Consider the following 20,762-nt stretch of genomic DNA (forward strand, 5'->3'; position numbering starts at 1 on the left):
CTCCCCCAGCGGCGGCTGTTGTCAATGCAGGAGCTGCGGTGTACCCTGGGAATAGGAGTCCCACCATGGTATGTCGGCGATAACCAGGGCTCAATGTTCACCTCGATGTCAGCAGGGGCATGCAAGTCAGCCCGGGGCCCAACAAATGAAGGTAAGTGGTGGCGAGTAGACAAAATGTGGAAAAAAGTACTCTAGCGCGTCCCGGGCTGCGGGGTTCGAGGCAGCGCTTTATAGCGCGATGACCACATCTCCCCCAGCGGCGGCTGTTGTCAATGCAGGAGCTGCAGTGTACCCTGGGAATAGGAGTCCCACCATGGTATTTCGGCGATAACCAGGGCTCAAAGTTCACCTCGATGTCAGCAGGGGCATGCAAGTCAGCCCGGAGCCCAACAAATGAAGGTAAGTGGTGGCGAGTAGACAAAATGCGGGAAAAAGTCCTCTAGCGAGATTTCACAGGCACGGCCCAAGCCCTGTGCAGGCGAAACTTGACAAAGCAGCGGCCTTTGATGTACCACAGGAGAGTTGTAGAGATAACCCTCTAGTGGCTAAGTTACGCAATGTTAAATCAGAAAAACTGTCTCTAGCTTCCCTGCTTGATTAAACTGTGTGATCCTAGGCATAGATTCTATCTCACTGAGCCTCCTTTTTCTTCATTATTGCATAGAGCGCCTTAAAAATGTGAGTGCAGGGTGAGCGCTGTACAAAAAGCTATCTTATGTTTGATTTAATAGACAATACTGTTGCTTCATCTCTAATAAGAGTTGAGGCCACGTATAGGGTACAGATGAATGTTAAAGGAGTTATCTCTTACAGCCTGATTCATTATTCTCCCGTTTTGCGAGCCCCTAATAGCGATTCATAACGAATCGCTATTAAGGACTTGCAAAACGGGATTCATGTAGGAATTGCAATAATTATTGCGATTCCTACATGTTCCTTATTTGCGATTAGCTAATTGCTAATCGCTAATAAGGAATAACTCCCCATGCATTCCTATGGGCCTACAGGCCCATAGGAATGCATGGGGAGTTACAGGCCAATTCATCAACTAGATGGGTATCACTTTCTGAAATCAAAGGTTAGGCTTTGTCCTTAATGTTTCGAAGAGGAGAGTAGCCCATAGGCAGAGTCCACTTTTTCATTCCCAGTAGTGTCACATTGCCCAAAGCTTTCACAGGAAAATATAAGAACCTCCCAACAGACTCAGACTACTTAAGACTTCTTTTATGTAATAGGGATTTGCGACTTGATAGGATGTGGGATTAAGGGCGGGATTCGAACTTTGTCCCCCATGTTATTAGGACAGCATTTATAGTCACTATGCCAAATGGCCGCCCTTGAAAACTCGGCTCGTTTTGGGCTCAAGGTTCAAATGGAGAATCGAGCCCGGCGAAAGCCAAGCATCAGACTCGAGCCTGTCTCGCGCTTTTAGTGGCTCGCTCACCTCTATCCAGTGATATGCTCGGATGTACCGTTACCAGGCCGAAAAGCTTCCTCGTGTTAAAGAACTACAGTTAAAAAAAATTGCTGACACTTTATCATATTTCTATACGATACGATATTTGCGCCTGCCCGAGGCCACGCAGTGGCCATAAGGAGGGCGGGCTCCTAGTCACGGAGGGCTGTCCCGCCCCCGCATGACTCAGTAGTTTCCTAACCCGAGGCAGTCTCCCCTGGTTGGTGGAGACTGGTAAGTGATGCACGTCTGGGGCGGCTGGGAGGAGCCGTCTGGAGTACTTCAGACCTCTGCCCCACTGGGGAGGCCTCTTTGCCGCTCCGGACGTCGCAGTTCCATGTTGGGACACTCTTTCTGCCGTTGGATCACCCTCGTGACGCGTCGTACCGGGTATGGCGTCGGTTTTCGTCCGGTGAGTGTGGGCTTTGTAGCCGTAGGTTTCCTCTCCACTCTCCTGCCTCTGGTTCCGTGTGGGAGTCGGGTCGTTTGGTTTGGTTAGGCAGGAGTTGGGGTCGGCATGGTCCGCGAAACCTCCGCATTGAGGGGGTGGTGCTGCGCGGCAGAGGAATGAGTGGCATCGAGCTTGGGGGCTGGGTCACGTTTGTGTAGCGTTCGTCAGTCGCTCGCTTGGGCCGGGTTTGTGAAGTTTTCCTGAGAACGGCTGGCGAGCTCTTTTCCCCCGGACCCCCACCCTTTGGTACAGGTTACTATTGTTTGACATGAAGGGTCGATCATGCGGGGGATTCCAATTCTATTTCTGCTTGCAATTGCTCATGTTCATGTTATGACGTCGCCGTATGTAAGTGTTGATCGTGCGGGGCGGGTGGTATCGATATTTGTTGCAAATATAGACGTCCGTACAGTCGGGGTCGTATTTGCCATGCCCCAATTCCCGTTCGCAGGTCAGGAAGGTGTTTCCTTTCTAATTTATTGTCGCTGGACATCTCCCGGGCCCTTCGGCCCTGCCGGTTCTGCCTTAGTCACTGTGTGGGTTTAGTTAGGACATCAGCATGTTTGGAGTGTTACCAAACACTCGGTGTTGCCACGGCAATTGTTTACCCGCCTATCGGGTGGCTCCGCGCTGCCGCAGCAGCTTGTGTTTGATATTTTTGCGTGGTCGCCATGCTTGGATGTTTCATGCTACTTAGTGAGCTCCGGTGGCGCAATTGTTAGCGTGCAGTGCTTATGCAGCAGCTCTTGCCCTGGGCCATGTGTGGTTGGGGGTTCGGGCCTCACTTGGATCAGCAATTGTACATATATATCGGATTGCCATGCCTGCCGCGGCAACTTGTGCCCTATTGTTGTGCGGTTACCTTGCTTTTGATGTTTCTCGCTGTTAGCTACCTAGCACCTGGCATTGCCACGGCAATTGTACAAGTCTATCGGATTGCTATGCGCGGCCGCGGCAGCTTGTGTCTGGTGTACTGTTATGCGGTCGCCATGCCTTTGATGTTTCATGCTGTTCTATCCTGTTTCTTGGTAGAAGGCTCACAGGCTCGAGAATTGTTTGGCTGCCTGCATCGTGCCCCCAGGGGTATTCTAGTGTATATATTGTGGGTGTCGTTGGGGGAGGGTTTGGTGGACTTGCGAGGTGTGTAACACAGTGTTTGTTTGGGGGGCCTCGAGGAGCCCTCCTAGTGTCTTGGCGCTGCACAGGGGCCCGGTTGGTCTCGCAGCCTGCTCGACGGGGTTCCGGTAGCTCGACCTCGTGGCCCCGCTAGAGCGCAGTATGTGCCGGATCCGTGGTTCGCTGGTTCGCCATTGGTTTAACCGACCGCCTATCCCCCAAGCTTTGCATCATGCGATTCTGGGTAAAGGGAGAGGATGTGGCCTAGCGCGTAGGTGTGCCGACTTCGAGGTGATCAACAAGGGTTCGAGCCTCCTTTCAAGTTGGCAAATAAAATGGCCAGCCCATAATTTCGCTTTTCTAAGTTAGCTGATCTTCGTGATGGTGGTGAGATCTATGCTTGCTCCCAGTGGCCTTAGAGCCTGCACACGGTCACCTCGGATAGATTGTGGGAATTGTCGGTCATTATTCATGTAAGGTGGATCTTTCAGTGCTGGCACTCTATGCTGTTATATTGGTCAAATCTCTTAATATCCCTCTTTCTACTATATAGAACGTGGTAAGTTTCAAGGGCTCACATAAATTTCCCGGGCACGCCTTGGGATTATATGCATCTCGCCTCCCTGGGGCGTGCCCACTAGGCCGGATTTTTCTCTTGGGGCAACAGCCTTCGCTCCTCCATCCTGGCCCCTCTCCCCCCGAGGACCTTCCGCATCTTTATCGGTTAGGCTCTTATTACGGTGGCCACGCCGTGGGCCCCGTGGGGGGCTCGGCTCGTATTTGGGGTGCTATGCTAGCCCCCCCCCTTCTAAGCATATGTGCAATGTACAGTTCCGAACGGCCCCATGCACTCGGTGGTAGGTTCGGCGCGTGGTTGGGCCTCCAACTTGGGGATCAGTGGCTTAGGCGCACGTGGGGCCCGTAGAGTAATGGCCGACCCGCTCCTACTATCCTCCCAGCGGCCATCTTGCATATGGCTTTACGTATCCGATTTCAGCCGGGTGGGGGTCTTTTAGTAAATTTAGCTGGTCGTTACTGCAGAATGGTCTCTGCACGCGGGTGTATGATAGTTCACAATGTTCCCTCCGGTTTCTAGATGAGTTCGCTTCTTGTGTATCATCCCGGCGATTTTGAGTATAGGGCTTTCGTTGGCGGCGTTATGTACTTAGACTGGTGAAACCATTCGGGTGAGTACAGTGTTTGAAGGGTTCGCACGTCTTGGGTATGCGATGCGGTACTCTACTGGGGGTACCTCGTGTACGCCGGGGCACTGGTACCTTATGCACCAAACTTGGAACTCTTTTGGACATGGGTTAGCCTCGCGGGACTTGGTCCGCTTTCAGCTTGGAAAGCCGGGCTTTGTAGGCATTTTCCGGTTCTGTAAGCGCTGTTCTGTGAGCGGGGGGCAAAGGGCGGCCATCCCCAGGGGCAATATTTCGCGAGATGTCCGGCACATGTGGGTATGACGCGCGGTTCAGACATGTGGCGTTTTCGAGTTTTGTGGGGGACTTGTACGTGCGCATTAGCCTTTCGAGTCTCTGCATGTACGATTTTTGGGCTGCAAACTGGTGGAGTCGCCTGCGGCACTCCTTGCGTCAGTTTGGTATGCGTTATTCCATATGTGTGACCGCCCTCTCAGACTTCGGTCACTGGGAAGGGGGGACACGTACCTGTTCGGGCCGCGCTACTCGGACTACCCCGGGAGTGGGGAGTGACGTTTGTCTGTCGAGGTCCTTGGCCGGCCGTGTTACTGTGTTTTTGGGTTTGTGCCGCTGGCTGCGGCTCCGCCTTTGGCATATTCGTGTGTACAAACTGCAATGATGTTTCCATTATTTCATTCGTGTCATTCTCGGGCGGTGAGGTGAGTTGGCCACAGGGTGGTCTGGTCCCCGGAGTCACAGATTGCTGTACACGCTGTAGTTGCAGGTCCATCCTTTATATGGGTTTTACCATGCGCTCTCATCAATGGCACAGGACGATTTTATTGTGATGTTCATATTAAGCCTGCCATGTGATCAGTGATGAGTCAGATTCACGGTATGCATAGGTGCCATATTCTCATATTCTCCAAGGGATGTTAGACACGTGCATACACCCAGGTGCCACTGCAAGGCAGAATCCATGAGGGCACTTCAATGTTAATATACGCATTCATGGTAAATATATCTCCTCTTCTCCTGTTCAAATAACGTTAGCTGAAGCTCTACATTTGCTAATGCCACTGTAGCTCTAGTTGACATGAAGAGTCATCTGCATCTCGCTGCTACACACCCTGAGCCCCTTTTCCTTAGGCTCTCATCCATGGGACTCGCCTGGCTTGCACTTAGCAGCAGCAGTCATAACTGTAGCAGAACTATCCTCCCCTCATCTCATGTATTCTGGGGTAAGCGCAATAAAGTAATTTTTACAGATGGGGATCTTGTCTACCATGCATCAAGTTCCAGTTGCGAATGACTGCTTTCCTAATTCCCTTCACAACAATATTATACTTAAGTGGAGTATTACAGGTTTGCTGAAATAACTTTTACTGGTTATCGCCCCCATGTACCTGTGTTATTGGACAGGATATTTATAAGATTGGCACAATACCAGGTTGTATGGGTTGACAGCGCTACTGAGGTTCAGACTGGGAGGGTCAGCAGTGACCGCTAATTCTTATGCCTGTTACTTCCCATCAGGTATTTGAGCTAAACAGTCACAATGTCTGTGTTTGAAGGTGAGAGTGGTTCCACTGCTGTTAATGTAATGCTCACTCTCTATGACCTATCCTCTACCCTAATATATTGTATACCCTTCAGCTTTACAGAGGATCAATCTGATCCTCTTATTAAGAGCCCTCGAGTTTTGGAGCGCACTAAACCCGGCTCTCTTGCATACCTTAGATACGGTGAGGCTTCCATCATGCTGCGGGGCTGGAGTGGTAGCTTGTCAGTCGTAGGAATGTTTTATTCAGCGCGGCCTTGCCCTTAGTTGTCTGAGCACATTTCAGAGAATCAGTTTGCCTTCTCTGCCTCGGGGCTAATAATGTTATTAGACAGAAACGCCTACAGTTGCGTAGGAATGGGGGTGAGCGGAAGCATTTCTACTTCATATGCTAGGTTCTGCCATGGGATTGGTGTGCACTTGAATTGGTAGTGCTTCAGTGCGGGTGAGGCAACCAGGTTAGTAGCGAACAGACACTGCATGATACTCATCATGTTCTTATCCTGGGTGCCTGCATAAGTTAAAATGAGATTATCATTAGAATTACGGGTTTGAGTCCTGAAATGTGGGGTGTGCGGTACAACAGGTCTTCAGCTTGTGTACTATGCATGAGGTGGTAGGGAGGGGTTTAACAGGAATGAAGTACTGGAAAAGATAAAAATAGGAGGGGACTGCACGATTAGATCTTTTTATGCAATTTTAATGGAAGGGAAGGTGGACGATGTGGAGAAAGTTAGCAACAAATGGGTTGGAAAATTGGGAGTGGACCCCGGAAGTCTGCAAGAATCTTTGAATTTGGGATGTAATATTTTATGCTCTGGACCCCTGCAATCACAGCATTATAAGACGTTATTTTCATTATACTATACCCCAGCTAGAATAGCCAAGTGGGGAGGGATCACTGGTATTACCTGTCCCCGCTGTAATGCAGGAGATGCAGATATCATTCATATGTTTGCCACTTGTCCTCAGCTGTATACCTTGATTAGAAGCATAGAAGATTTTATTAATAATACTCTTGATATAAGAATCAAACTAACACCTAGGATGATATTGTTTGGAATAGATAATCAAGATGGATTGGACCAGAAAGAATTTATGTTTATAGCAACTGCAGTACTGAGACTGTCAATAGCAAGAGTATGGTTGGACAAGGTACCCCCGGATATGCAAGTTTGGCTGGCAAACTTACTAGCTAGCTATAATCTCGAGAAAGCTATATATGCACGGAAGGGGAAAAAGGGAAGGAGACTTGGGTTGAAAATTTGGGAACCAATAATCAAATGGAAGGAGAGGATGGCATTGTAAGATATTGTAAATGTAAATGAATAGTAAAGGTTAGAATTATGATTTATGATATTGTTATATAATTATACTAATTATACTGTTTATATTGTTTTGGAAACTTCAAACCAGAGATGCATAATGGATGTAATTTGTAAAATGTATAAAAGTATGACATGTAAGTCAATGTGCAAGTTAATAAGAAAAAGGGAAAAATAAAAATATAAAAAAAAAAAAAAAGGATTTAATCCTTAGTCCCTTGGCATGTATGATACTCAGCATGTTCTTATCCTGGGTGCCTGCATAAGTTAAAATGAGATTATCATTAGAATTACGGGTTTGAGTGCTGAAATGTGGGGTGTGCGGTACAACAGGTCTTCAGCTTGTGTACTATGCATGAGGGCCGCTAATGAGTACGTGTGACCGGGTGCCCCTGTACAAGAGGTGTTACATCAGGCATGCAGCAAGCTTGAACTGTATCAGGTGACTCGTGTACACGTCTGTGTGCCGATGTTAGAGATTTGTGTTATTCCACACACACAGTAAGCCAACTAGGCACAAGCTGATCAAAATGCGAATGTGGTGGCCGACCTGCTTTTAGTCGCTGTCATCAGACATGACCTTGTTGTGTGCGGCATTTAGGGTCTTGTCCCACCACAGGATCGCACCAGTTGGGCCCGCTGTGTCGAGCTAGGGCCAGACCAGTTTCCCTGAGTTACTTTACGAGTTAGCTAGTGGGTCGTTACAAGTGGAAAAAGGGTCCGGTATGCATTCTGCGAGAGTATATTTTGTGCAGATAGTGGGGTCTTCCTGTCCTACTCTTGGAACATGTAATTTAGTTTCCTGCTGCCCCTCTTTTGCGAATATGGTGGCGACCTGCTTTTAGTCTCTGTCATCACACTTGGCCTTGGGGGTGTGCGGCATTCACGGCCTTGTCCCACCTAGGGATCACATACTTATATGTGGGGGGATTGGCCGTTGGGGGGCGTGTCGGGTCTCCACTTATCGTCATCCCATATAAGATAGTGTTGCGACGGGCAGAGCAGCAGGTATGTAATTCTTTCAGTGGGGAATCAGTGTGCACCAGGATTTAATCCTTAGTCCCTTGGCATGTATTCTACGTACTTTGGTCTGTTTGGCTGTGTGGAACTTTTGTTGGCACCTTATTTCATGCACATGTCAGTTTTGCCGCTGTTCTTTCTCCTGTGACGCTAAATTGGGAGGACCCTCACACCTGGGGTTTTCATCTGACTGTCTGGCTAGGTTTTGTCACGGTAGACAGTCTGGGATGTGCCGAAGTGGGAGTGTTAGCATGTCCTGGGCCCAGCTCTACACTGGGAACATCACCTGGCGCCTCAACAAAGAGGTATAGCTAGTCCTGTTACCTGTACACCCCTGAGTCCGAAACTTGTGTCGCTCTACCATGAGTAGGGAAGGTCATATGTCAATAGTCATTTCTCCCCTTCCATTGGTCCTGCTGCCTATCTTTCATCCAAGGCTCGGGTACCTGCTGGCAGCCCACCCGCGGTCGGCAGCCTACAGTATAACACTCATTTCAGGTATAAGTAGAACAACTGTGGCTTCCACAGCCCGAGCCCGGACTGCCAATTATCCCTTGAGGTGGGCCCCTAGAAGACTTTTAGAGAATATTCTCTCTGGTATCTTACCCAGTGTCCCCCCCACCCCCCCGGTGTCAGTTCTCTATCCCTTAGGGGGGTCCTATTTATCCGTAAGGACAAGCTATCCCCGTGGATATCCTGTGGGGGTGTAGTTGTTCAAGCGTAAACTTGCAGTGAGATTGGAATTTGTGACTGCGCTGGCATATTAGGGAGGGATCTCTGCAGGGGGGGCCCTCCTCATCGCCTGGTCTCTTGCCTGGGATAGTCTACACTATTGCGGTAGAGGGGTTGTACCCGGGTGGTTACGCCGATTGGTTTCGGAGTGGCTTGTGTTTCTACTGACGTGTCCCTGCGCAGGTCAGGAGCTTAGGGGGCTTTTCGTTGCAGTCTCAGCTGTCCCCGGGAGGTGGTCGTAAGTCGGCTTACAGACTAGCTAACTTAATGGTATCATGGCTTAAGCCGCTTCCAGCCTAAAACCCTAGAGGGCAAGGGATGCCGGCTGTAATTGCCTGTGGACCCTGTATTTAGCTTATCTGGGATTCGCCCAAGTTCTTTAGTATATGTATTGAGCCCTCCTATTCCCGGTCCTCTATTGAGGTTAGCAGCACAAGCGTCATGTAAGCACACTTTCTGCTGGACTGTGCAGAAGACGGCGTTTCAGCTGTAGCGGTCATTTCACCTTGGCGTACTTTTCTGACGCTCAGTGGGAGGGATATGTTGGCGTCCCAGCGGCAGGTGCTGGACAGCCTAATTCATGATACAAAGGGCATTCAGTAGTAGGGGCCCTCCTATCCCTTTAGTTTCTCTGATTTGGTGAAAGGACTCGGGGGGGACCTGCAGATTGGTGGCAGAAGGGGCCTTTCTTTCCTTCGGGCATGTAAGGTCATGTCAGGGGCCTTGGTCTCTTCAAGGTGGATAGGGTGCCCGCACCTGGCGTTTGGTCGTGTGCCCGGGACTGACGAGGAGCTCAGCCGAGCTAGTTTTGTAGGACAGGGTTAATGGTGCCTGATGTTGTCACCCCACGCCTATGGGCGTTGCCCTGTTCCTCCTATATCTGAAGGAAGCAATTCTAGGTGAAGGTTGCAGGTAAAGAGCAGTAGCAGTGGTGGGGGGGCCCGTGCGGCAGCGGGAACCACCGCACGGGCTGTGGCGGAGTTACTGGGCGATCCGGAAGAAGAGAGGTGCAAACGCTGGACGTCAGCGGGCACATAGGGGTGCCAGAGCATAACCTCAGAGCCTAACCTGTAACCTCATGGGAGGTGCAGGAATTCGTGTCGGCGCCCCAGTAGTCCTTCGGGCGGTTGTGGGCCTGTGCAACCGGGGGTTTGCCTAGTCACGCCCCGCAATCGGCGTGTCAGTATAATTATGGTAATTGTGCAACAGTTGGGTGGTTCGCCACTGTGTTGTTTGGCTCAACAGGCGGGCAGGTGGCGAGAATGCGGCCTGCCCTAGGATCGCCCGTAAGTTAACCCACCGTCATTACATATGTTGTATGTAATAAACCTGCAGCAATTTTTTCCCAAACCTAACACTTGTGTCTTTGTGTTATTTGCGGGTTTGGGCATGTGGGGCGGGGGTTCATGTGGCCCTGATGTGACTATGCGCCTGCCCGAGGCCACGCAGTGGCCATAAGGAGGGCGGGCTCCTAGTCACGGAGGGCTGTCCCGCCCCCGCATGACTCAGTAGTTTCCTAACCCGAGGCAGTCTCCCCTGGTTGGTGGAGACTGGTAAGTGATGCACGTCCAGGGCGGCTGGGAGGAGCCGTCTGGAGTACTTCAGACCTCTGCCCCGCTGGGGAGGCCTCTTTGCCGCTCCGGACGTCGCAGTTCCATGTTGGGACACTCTTTCCCCGCCCTTCCTCGAACCCAGAGTGTCTGCTTGAGGGGGCTCCGGGGGGGAGCTTTTAATGTGTTCCTTTTTCATTGCAGGCGGAGTTACTGGGCGATCCGGAAGAAGAGAGGTGCAAACGCTGGACGTCAGCGGGCACATAGGGGTGCCAGAGCATAACCTCAGAGCCTAACCTGTAACCTCATGGGAGGTGCAGGAATTCGTGTCGGCGCCCCAGTAGTCCTTCGGGCGGTTGTGGGCCTGTGCAACCGGGGGTTTGCCTAGTCACGCCCCGCAATGGGCATGTCAGTATAATTATGGTAATTGTGCAACAGTTGGGTGGTTCGCCACTGTGTTGTTTGGCTCAACAGGCGGGCAGGTGGCGAGAATGCGGCCTGCCCTAGGATCGCCCGTAAGTTAACCCACCGTCATTACATATGTTGTATGTAATAAACCTGCAGCAATTTTTTCCCAAACCTAACACTTGTGTCTTTGTGTTATTTGCGGGTTTGGGCATGTGAGGCGGGGGTTCATGTGGCCCTGATGTGACTATGCGCCTGCCCGAGGCCACGCAGTGGCCATAAGGAGGGCGGGCTCCTAGTCACGGAGGGCTGTCCCGCCCCCGCATGACTCAGTAGTTTCCTAACCCGAGGCAGTCTCCCCTGGTTGGTGGAGACTGGTAAGTGATGCACGTCCGGGGCGGCTGGGAGGAGCCGTCTGGAGTACTTCAGACCTCTGCCCCGCTGGGGAGGCCTCTTTGCCGCTCCGGACGTCGCAGTTCCATGTTGGGACACTCTATCCCCGCCCTTCCTCGAACCCAGAGTGTCTGCTTGAGGGGGGCTCCGGGGGGAGCTTTTAATGTGTTCCTTTTTCGTTGCAGGCGGAGTTACTGGGCGATCCGGAAGAAGAGAGGTGCAAACGCTGGACGTCAGCGGGCACATAGGGGTGCCAGAGCATAACCTCAGAGACTAACCTGTAACCTCATGGGAGGTTCAGGAATTCGTGTCGGCGCCCCAGTAGTCCTTCGGGCGGTTGTGGGCCTGTGCAACCGGGGGTTTGCCTAGTCACGCCCCGCAATGGGCGTGTCAGTATAATTATGGTAATTGTGCAACAGTTGGGTGGTTCGCCATTGTGTTGTTTGGCTCAACAGGCGGGCAGGTGGCGAGAATGCGGCCTGCCCTAGGATCGCCCGTAAGTTAACCCACCGTCATTACATATGTTGTATGTAATAAACCTGCAGCAATTTTTTCCCAAACCTAACACTTGTGTCTTTGTGTTATTTGCGGGTTTGGGCATGTGGGGCGGGGGTTCATGTGGCCCTGATGTGACTATGTTGTATGATTCAAAGGCTCGGCTCTCGCGCGAGAGCCTTGGCTCTGATCTGGCTCGGCTCTCCCTCTACCTTCAGTAATTGTACGAGTCTCCTTTCAGACACACCTGTGACCTGGGGCTGCCCCTGCAGTCCTCCATCAGCCCTCTGTTCCAAACTGGCCTTTCGAGTCCCTCCGCCCTGCAGCCTGCAGCACCACTGTGCGTTCACACCCAACCCCTCCCCTTCACCCCATTCTGATCTTGGTCACATGGGCTGGGGTGGAGTGTGTCACCGTAGCTACCTGAGGGCAGTTTTATAAAAGCCACTCTCTGCTGCACCATTCTGAAAAGTGCAAACGCTCGGGAAAGAGAGTCCTGCGTCCGTTCCTGCCACCGCACATATTCAGGTGAGGTAACCATCCGCTGGGGAGGGAGGCAGGAACCGAGATCATTTGTCGTTGCTGTGATAGCGCTCACTGTTTTGTGAAAGCACTCACTTTGATTGACAATATTCACTTGGTTGCAATAACATCTCTTACACTGTGGCAGGACACAATTTGATGTAAAGGCACTCTCTGGATTGTTTAGACAGCACTGACTACGATTTTGTGGCACTGCCAGAGCTTTTCTGTGACTGCACCTGCTTACGGTTCTTGACACTCAGTGCACATACACCGTAGAAGAATTCTAGGATATTGTATTGTAATTGCATTTATATATTTAATAAAGTACTGCCTGCCATGCAGTTTAAGGATATTGCAAGTCTCCAAGCGTCTTTGTAGTATCTTTTTAATGCCTGGCACAAGGTATTTTATTCCGTATAATACAAGGTCACACTATCAACCTCCTGCAACCCTCTTAAATCCTTGGTGTTTTGCTTTTTCAAATGAAATATTTAACAAGGTTGCAGACATGAAGAATAAAAGCACAATCTGTAGCGTGAAATTAAATACACCAAAAAGCATTTAGTAATTATTTAGTCATTTGTTGCAAAAATATATATTTGATTAATGTAACTCATATAAAAATTATGTAGCTGAGAATGTTTACAAACATGCAGAGATATTCTATCTTTCCTGTAACAACCTATAGAGTGCAAAACACAAACATGTTGTCATAAATAACTTCTTTCTGCTAAACACTGTTCCTTTTAGAAAAACATATTAGAAGGAAAAGCAGTTTTAATTTTAGTTGTTTGTAATATAGTTTTAATGATGCTCTGTGACCTGTCTTTCAACTTAGCTGCTAGCAGGAGGCATTATGAGGTAACAACTCAACTGTGATAAGGTATACATTTGAGCAGCTACTTTCATTATTACATGTGACCTGAGGCATCAGCTATAAAAATAAATTGTAGATGTACTTTTATAGGAGGATTGCCAGCTCCCATGTATTATATAATGCCTTATACTGCTGATGATGTGCTGAAACACTTGGGTGGGTGGGTGGATAGCACAGCACACTGTAGTCTGTGCTTTTCTGAATGAGTGTGGGTTTGCAGCGTGACTTTTGTGGGAAGTGTTTTGGTGCTGCGTATGGACATCATAGTTGTGCTTTCATCATGTTGTATGCCAATCTAACCAATCTTCTAATGGAGGAAAGAGATCTGTTAGCATGCTTGAGCTCATAAGTAGGCACTGGGAATTTTGCGATACTCTTGTCATGTGAAATACCTAAAGTTGCTCTGCTATGCCATACCTTATAAATATATATTGGAATAATGTGAATGACCAGAACGCAAGCAGTTGTTGCTTGCTGTAGGTATGGTTGTGGCACAATTTTTTTAATGTGAAATGCATCCTATCGTCTAAAATGGACTCAAGGAAACATTTCACATTAAAATATAGAGCTAAATTCTTATTTGCATTATGTGTAATTTCACATCGTTTTCCCGAAATTCCATGTAATTATGTGAAAGAAAATTACGGATATTTCGCAGAAGCCTTCTTGTAATGCTTGTGTATGGTCTGGGCAGGTGTGCATTGCTCATGGGGCTGCTGCAGTCAAGCTCTCCCGCCATTTCACCGGCTGCTTTTTCTGGCAGATAAAAACAGGTCAGGTTCTTCCACACCCAATGAATCTGGGTGCAGAAAAACCTAACCCCTAATAATCAGTAGGACACAAATGAATGCATGAAAGCATGGGGTCATTTCATGCTTCCTGAGGTATATTCAGGCCCCATATGGTGTACAATAATTTTTGTAATCAAATGTCATTCCCGTAACAAACTGTGTTCAGCTACCTACATGATAGTTCATGCTACACTGTCAGAACTTTTTGTGGTAACTGAAACTACTTCCTCAGGTAGAGCTGCTGGTACTGACGCACTTCTGATTGACAATTATAAGCCACTCATAGAGGTGCTTCTTCCATCCTAGCATAGCAGGAACTACATGGGAATTAGCTCAAATTATGATTTCTTTATAAAACGCTAGACCATCTGTGTTATTATGCTCGTCTGAGATCCCCTCTGTGCTATGTGCTGACACTCAGTTCAATTTACAATAGGGGGTGGTGATGAACAGAGTGTCTGAGTTAAACAGACCACTCTTACCCAGTCCAAAGATCAGGGCTTGATCCATCACCGTTATTTATCTCACTGCCCCATCCCAGCTCAGAACCTGGCTATATGCAAATCAGTCTGTCCCTGGCCCAGTGCATCATGGGAACAGGGCAGACTAAACTACCAAGCCAATTCTTCACCAGAAAGGAGACAAGCTACCTGGGACCGGTTTCTGGCATTTCAGCCTTCTTCGGCCCGGCTTGCTTGAATCCTGATGGAGCAGTGAGAAAGGGACTCATGTCTGAGTATACCCTGCCACACCTATAGTGGCCAAAAACGATTTACAAAAAGGGGGTGGTGATGAACAGAGTGTCTGAGTTAAACAGACCACTCTTACCCAGTCCAAAGATCAGGGCTTGATCCATCACCATTATTTATCTCACTGCCCCATCCCAGCTCAGAACCTGGCTATATGCAAATCAGTCTGTCCCTGGCCCAGTGCATCATGGGAACAGGGCAGACTAAACTACCAAGCCAATTCTTCACCAGAAAGGAGACAAGCTACCGGGGACCGGTTTCTGGCATTTCAGCCTTCTTCGGCCCGGCTTGCTTGAATCCTGATGGAGCAGTGAGAAAGGGACTCATGTCTGAGTATACCCTGCCACACCTATAGTGGCCAAAAACGATTTACAAAAAGGGGGTGGTGATGAACAGAGTGTCTGAGTTAAACAGACCACTCTTACCCAGTCCAAAGATCAGGGCTTGATCCATCACCGTTATTTATCTCACTGCCCCATCCCAGCTCAGAACCTGGCTATATGCAAATCAGTCTGTCCCTGGCCCAGTGCATCATGGGAACAGGGCAGACTAAACTACCAAGCCAATTCTTCACCAGAAAGGAGACAAGCTACCGGGGACCGGTTTCTGGCATTTCAGCCTTCTTCGGCCCGGCTTGCTTGAATCCTGATGGAGCAGTGAGAAAGGGACTCATGTCTGAGTATACCCTGCCACACCTATAGTGGCCAAAAACGATTTACAAAAAGGGGGTGTAAATGTAAATATTTTTGTCCACCCTAAGCGTGGAAGGGTATTCTCAGATGTGAGACCCTTGCTCATTGCACCATCAGGATTCAAGCAAACCGGGCCGAAGACGGCTGTAATGCCAGAAACCGGTCCCCGGGAGCTTGTTTCCTTCCCAGTGTAAGAATTGGCTTTTGTAGTTTGGTTTGCCCTGTTCCCATCATGCACTGGGACAGGAACAGACTAATTTGCATACAGCCAGGTTCTGAAACTGGGATGGTGCAGTGAGCTAAAAAACGGTGTTGGATCTAGCCCTGATCTCTTGACTGGGTGAGAGCTTTCTGTTTAACTCAGAGACTCTGTCCCTCACCACCCCTTGTTGTAAATATAGACACTCAGTTCAAGGCCTGATAAATTGCTAACAGGCCAGCTACCAGAATTCCTTTCTTGATATCTCCATGTCAACATGGTTTTATCCCAGGCAGAGGCACTACAGGCCACACTAATTTCACTGCAGTACAGTTTGATTGAACAGAACAAGGATCATATTCAGGTGCTTTTATAGCACGAGATGCTGAAAAGACATTAGACCTGGTAGAGTGACCATTTCTTTGGTCCATGGTGTGACAATTTGGATTCCCCAATTAATGTATGTATAGGAATCAGTTGCTAAAATGGTTACCATGGGCTACTTTAATGGCTACTCACCGTGCAAGGCTGCCCCCTTCATTTCTTTATACCCTATACATGGAGCCACGTTTACAGCCAGATGCAAAATACTGCCTCTATTCTGTCTAAACTACTTCCGCATAGGGCAACTGAAGTAGTTGTGCATACTGATGAAGTACTAATTACTACTTCCAACCTTCCACATGCTTTACCCTCAATAGAAGTATCAGATGAGGAATGTGGCTTCATTTGCGCTTAAAATACCTACTGAGTGGAAAATAAACATTCTTACTGTGCAATCAATCAGGAAAGGTGACACTGTCTTCAACTCTTATTTACAGTGTGAACAAATTGGCAGATTATCAACATAAACCAGGGGAGGAATCGTAAGGAAGACACCAAACTAAGTATAACATAACATAACATGTATTCGTGGCAAACAGATGGTATTACCATCTGTTTGCCACAAATACATGTTATGTTATATGAATTTTTTAATGGGATATATTGTGTTTTGCATTACTTGGTTGTTTATGTAACAGATTCATTGTGTATAATTTGTGTATTTTATTGATTGTTTTTAACCATGAACATCCGTTCATTAATTAAATGAGACTTCATACTTTTTTAATTACTTAGTTTGGTGTCTTCCTTACGATTCCTCCCCTGGTTTATGTTGATAATCTGCCAATTTGTTCACACTGTTTATTTCCCTGTACCTTGAATTAATTTTCTGAAACAGGGGGTCCTTGTTATTTACATTATTCAACTCTTATTTAATCATTCAATTAAATTGTCTTGAGGACTGGCTGTCGGGGAAATATGTTAATCTCGGACCCTGCAATTACCAACCAGCCTATTAAGTTGAAGAGACTGGACAGATGTTTATTTCCAAGTCCTTTATTCTACCAACAGCAACACAACTCCAGTACAGTTTCCCTGCTCTTCTCACATTAGTCCACTAACTGCCCAACCTCCCACTTGTTACCATGGCACCCCTGAAGCACCACTGGTTGGAATGCACAGATCAGTGACCATTAAATAAGCAGATAAAAGCCTCCCATAAAACAATAAACCACAAAAGGAAAATTACATATATATACAATATAGTAATAGGAAAAGAAACAGAGATAACATGAAAAAAATAGAAATAAAGCTTTGAGAATTACCAAGCATTGATAAATGAATTACGTTTTGCCTATGTGCCCTAGTGCCACTGCATCTGCTCACCATCCAAATCAAGTCCCTTTTGACTGCAAGGTAACTGCAATTGTGACTCCCTGCTTAGTAGTTAAATATAGCAATATATGTTTTGAAGAGTTCTGACAACTTTTGGCCTGGTGCTACTGCTGCACCATTCTAATCATGACTCTGTTGTCTGCAAGGTAAGTGCACTTGTGGGTGCCTGTTTAGAAGTACAATATAGCATAGCTCTTGTATATTAACTTTACTTTTAATGAGCAATGTTTATTTCAGCATTTAGAATTTGACCATAATCACCAAATAGATTAAGGTGAAAAAAAATCAATCTGATAATGCCTACAAAGTACCCAGAAATGTACTGGGGCATGAATAGGAAATGCCACAAAGAATCTAAGACCACAAAATCTGCCTTACACAATTAAGTAGTAAAAAGCAATCATTCCAGCATACTGTTAGAAGCTTTTTCTATGGGAAGTGATCTTATCTTGACAGGGAATGGGACGTAAACAGTGTGAACAGCTTTAGTAGAAGTATTGTAAATGCATGCAGCCAGGGGAAGATAACAAAAAAAAAGTTCCACACAAAAAAGAACTTGCAAACAAAACAGGTGATGGACCGAATGTGGATCAATGTCACACATTCAACCCAGTGAAAAGATCTGGGCCAAAATCCATCGTTTTTTTGCACTCCACACCACCCTGGGTTAGACAATGGCGATATGCAAATCAGCTCTGACCCTGTGCCCCATGGGAACAGTCCAGTCCGAACTACAAAAGCCATGTCCTTCCCAGAACGGAATCAAGCATCCGAGGACCGGACCGGTTTCGAGGTAACACCTCTCATCAGCCCGGCTAGCTTGACTCCAGTGGTGTGGAGTGCCTGGGACCCACGTCTGAGCATCCCCAGCGCACTTATGGCGGCAATTGCAAACAAAACAGGTGATGGACCGAATGTGGATCAATGTCACACATTCAACCCAGTCAAAAGATCTGGGCCAAAATCCATCGTTTTTTTGCACTCCACACCACCCTGGGTTAGACAATGGCGATATGCAAATCAGCTCTGACCCTGTGCCGCATGGGAACAGTCCAGTCCGAACTACAAAAGCCATGTCCTTCCCAGAACGGAATCAAGCATCCGAGGACCGGACCGGTTTTGAGGTAACACCTCTCATCAGCCCGGCTAGCTTGACTCCAGTGGTGTGGAGTGCCTGGGACCCACGTCTGAGCATCCCCAGCGCACTTATGGCGGCAATTGCAAACAAAACAGGTGATGGACCGAATGTGGATCAATGTCACACATTCAACCCAGTCAAAAGATCTGGGCCAAAATCCATCGTTTTTTTGCACTCCACACCACCCTGGGTTAGACAATGGCGATATGCAAATCAGCTCTGACCCTGTGCCCCATGGGAACAGTCCAGTCCGAACTACAAAAGCCATGTCCTTCCCAGAACGGAATCAAGCATCCGAGGACCGGACCGGTTTTGAGGTAACACCTCTCATCAGCCCGGCTAGCTTGACTCCAGTGGTGTGGAGTGCCTGGGACCCACGTCTGAGCATCCCCAGCACACTTATGGCCGCAATTGCAAACAAAACAGGTGATGGACCGAATGTGGATCAATGTCACACATTCAACCCAGTGAAAAGATCTGGGCCAAAATCCATCGTTTTTTTGCACTCCACACCACCCTGGGTTAGACAATGGCGATATGCAAATCAGCTCTGACCCTGTGCCCCATGGGAACAGTCCAGTCCGAACTACAAAAGCCATGTCCTTCCCAGAACGGAATCAAGCATCCGAGGACCGGTTTCGAGGTAACACCTCTCATCAGCCCGGCTAGCTTGACTCCAGTGGTGTGGAGTGCCTGGGACCCACGTCTGAGCATCCCCAGCGCACTTATGGCCGCAATTGCAAACAAAACAGGTGATGGACCGAATGTGGATCAATGTCACACATTCAACCCAGTCAAAAGATCTGGGCCAAAATCCATCGTTTTTTTGCACTCCACACCACCCTGGGTTAGACAATGGCGATATGCAAATCATCTCTGACCCTGTGCCCCATGGGAACAGTCCAGTCCGAACTACAAAAGCCATGTCCTTCCCAGAACGGAATCAAGCATCCGAGGACCGGACCGGTTTCGAGGTAACACCTCTCATCAGCCCGGCTAGCTTGACTCCAGTGGTGTGGAGTGCCTGGGACCCACGTCTGAGCATCCCCAGCGCACTTATGGCGGCAATTGCAAACAAAACAGGTGATGGACCGAATGTGGATCAATGTCACACATTCAACCCAGTCAAAAGATCTGGGCCAAAATCCATTGTTTTTTTGCACTCCACACCACCCTGGGTTAGACAATGGCGATATGCAAATCAGCTCTGACCCTGTGCCCCATGGGAACAGTCCAGTCCGAACTACAAAAGCCATGTCCTTCCCAGAACGGAATCAAGCATCCGAGGACCGGACCGGTTTCGAGGTAACACCTCTCATCAGCCCGGCTAGCTTGACTCCAGTGGTGTGGAGTGCCTGGGACCCACGTCTGAGCATCCCCAGCGCACTTATGGCGGCAATTGCAAACAAAACAGGTGATGGACCGAATGTGGATCAATGTCACACATTCAACCCAGTCAAAAGATCTGGGCCAAAATCCATCGTTTTTTTGCACTCCACACCACCCTGGGTTAGACAATGGCGATATGCAAATCAGCTCTGACCCTGTGCCCCATGGGAACAGTCCAGTCCGAACTACAAAAGCCATGTCCTTCCCAGAACGGAATCAAGCATCCGAGGACCGGACCGGTTTCGAGGTAACACCTCTCATCAGCCCGGCTAGCTTGACTCCAGTGGTGTGGAGTGCCTGGGACCCACGTCTGAGCATCCCCAGCGCACTTATGGCGGCAATTGCAAACAAAACAGGTGATGGACCGAATGTGGATCAATGTCACACATTCAACCCAGTCAAAAGATCTGGGCCAAAATCCATCGTTTTTTTGCACTCCACACCACCCTGGGTTAGACAATGGCGATATGCAAATCAGCTCTGACCCTGTGCCCCATGGGAACAGTCCAGTCCAAACTACAAAAGCCATGTCCTTCCCAGAACGGAATCAAGCATCCGAGGACCGGACCGGTTTTGAGGTAACACCTCTCATCAGCCCGGCTAGCTTGACTCCAGTGGTGTGGAGTGCCTGGGACCCACGTCTGAGCATCCCCAGCGCACTTATGGCGGCAATTGCAAACAAACAGGTGGTGGACCGAATGTGGATCAATGTCACACATTCAACCCAGTCAAAAGATCTGGGCCAAAATCCATCGTTTTTTTGCACTCCACAACACCCTGGGTTAGACAATGGCGATATGCAAATCAGCTCTGACCCTGTGCCCCATGGGAACAGTCCAGTCCGAACTACAAAAGCCATGTCCTTCCCAGAACGGAATCAAGCATCCGAGGACCGGACCGGTTTCGAGGTAACACCTCTCATCAGCCCGGCTAGCTTGACTCCAGTGGTGTGGAGTGCCTGGGACCCACGTCTGAGCATCCCCAGCACACTTATGGCCGCAATTGCAAACAAAATAGGTGATGGACCGAATGTGGAT

General features: G+C 48.6%; 1 protein-coding gene across 2 annotated transcripts in view; it reads left to right on the forward strand.

The window, feature by feature from the left end:
- Window positions 1-376: 376 nt before the first annotated feature.
- LOC147747817 (dimethylaniline monooxygenase [N-oxide-forming] 2-like) overlaps window positions 377-20,762 on the forward strand; it is a 232,893-nt gene continuing 212,507 nt past the window's right edge. Inside the window, exon 1 of one of the 2 annotated variants that reach the window (XM_086956176.1) lies at window positions 377-399. In XM_086956176.1, the coding sequence (XP_086812302.1) occupies window positions 394-399 (6 nt within the window). In that variant the 5' untranslated portion in view covers window positions 377-393. Of the gene's footprint in view, window positions 400-12,105; window positions 12,175-20,762 lie in introns of those variants that run through there. The other variant, XM_086956198.1, reaches the window with a different exon arrangement.

The sequence above is a fragment of the Lissotriton vulgaris genome, chromosome 1_1 (assembly GCF_964263255.1).
Source record: "Lissotriton vulgaris chromosome 1_1, aLisVul1.2, whole genome shotgun sequence".
Taxonomy (NCBI): domain Eukaryota; kingdom Metazoa; phylum Chordata; class Amphibia; order Caudata; family Salamandridae; genus Lissotriton; species Lissotriton vulgaris.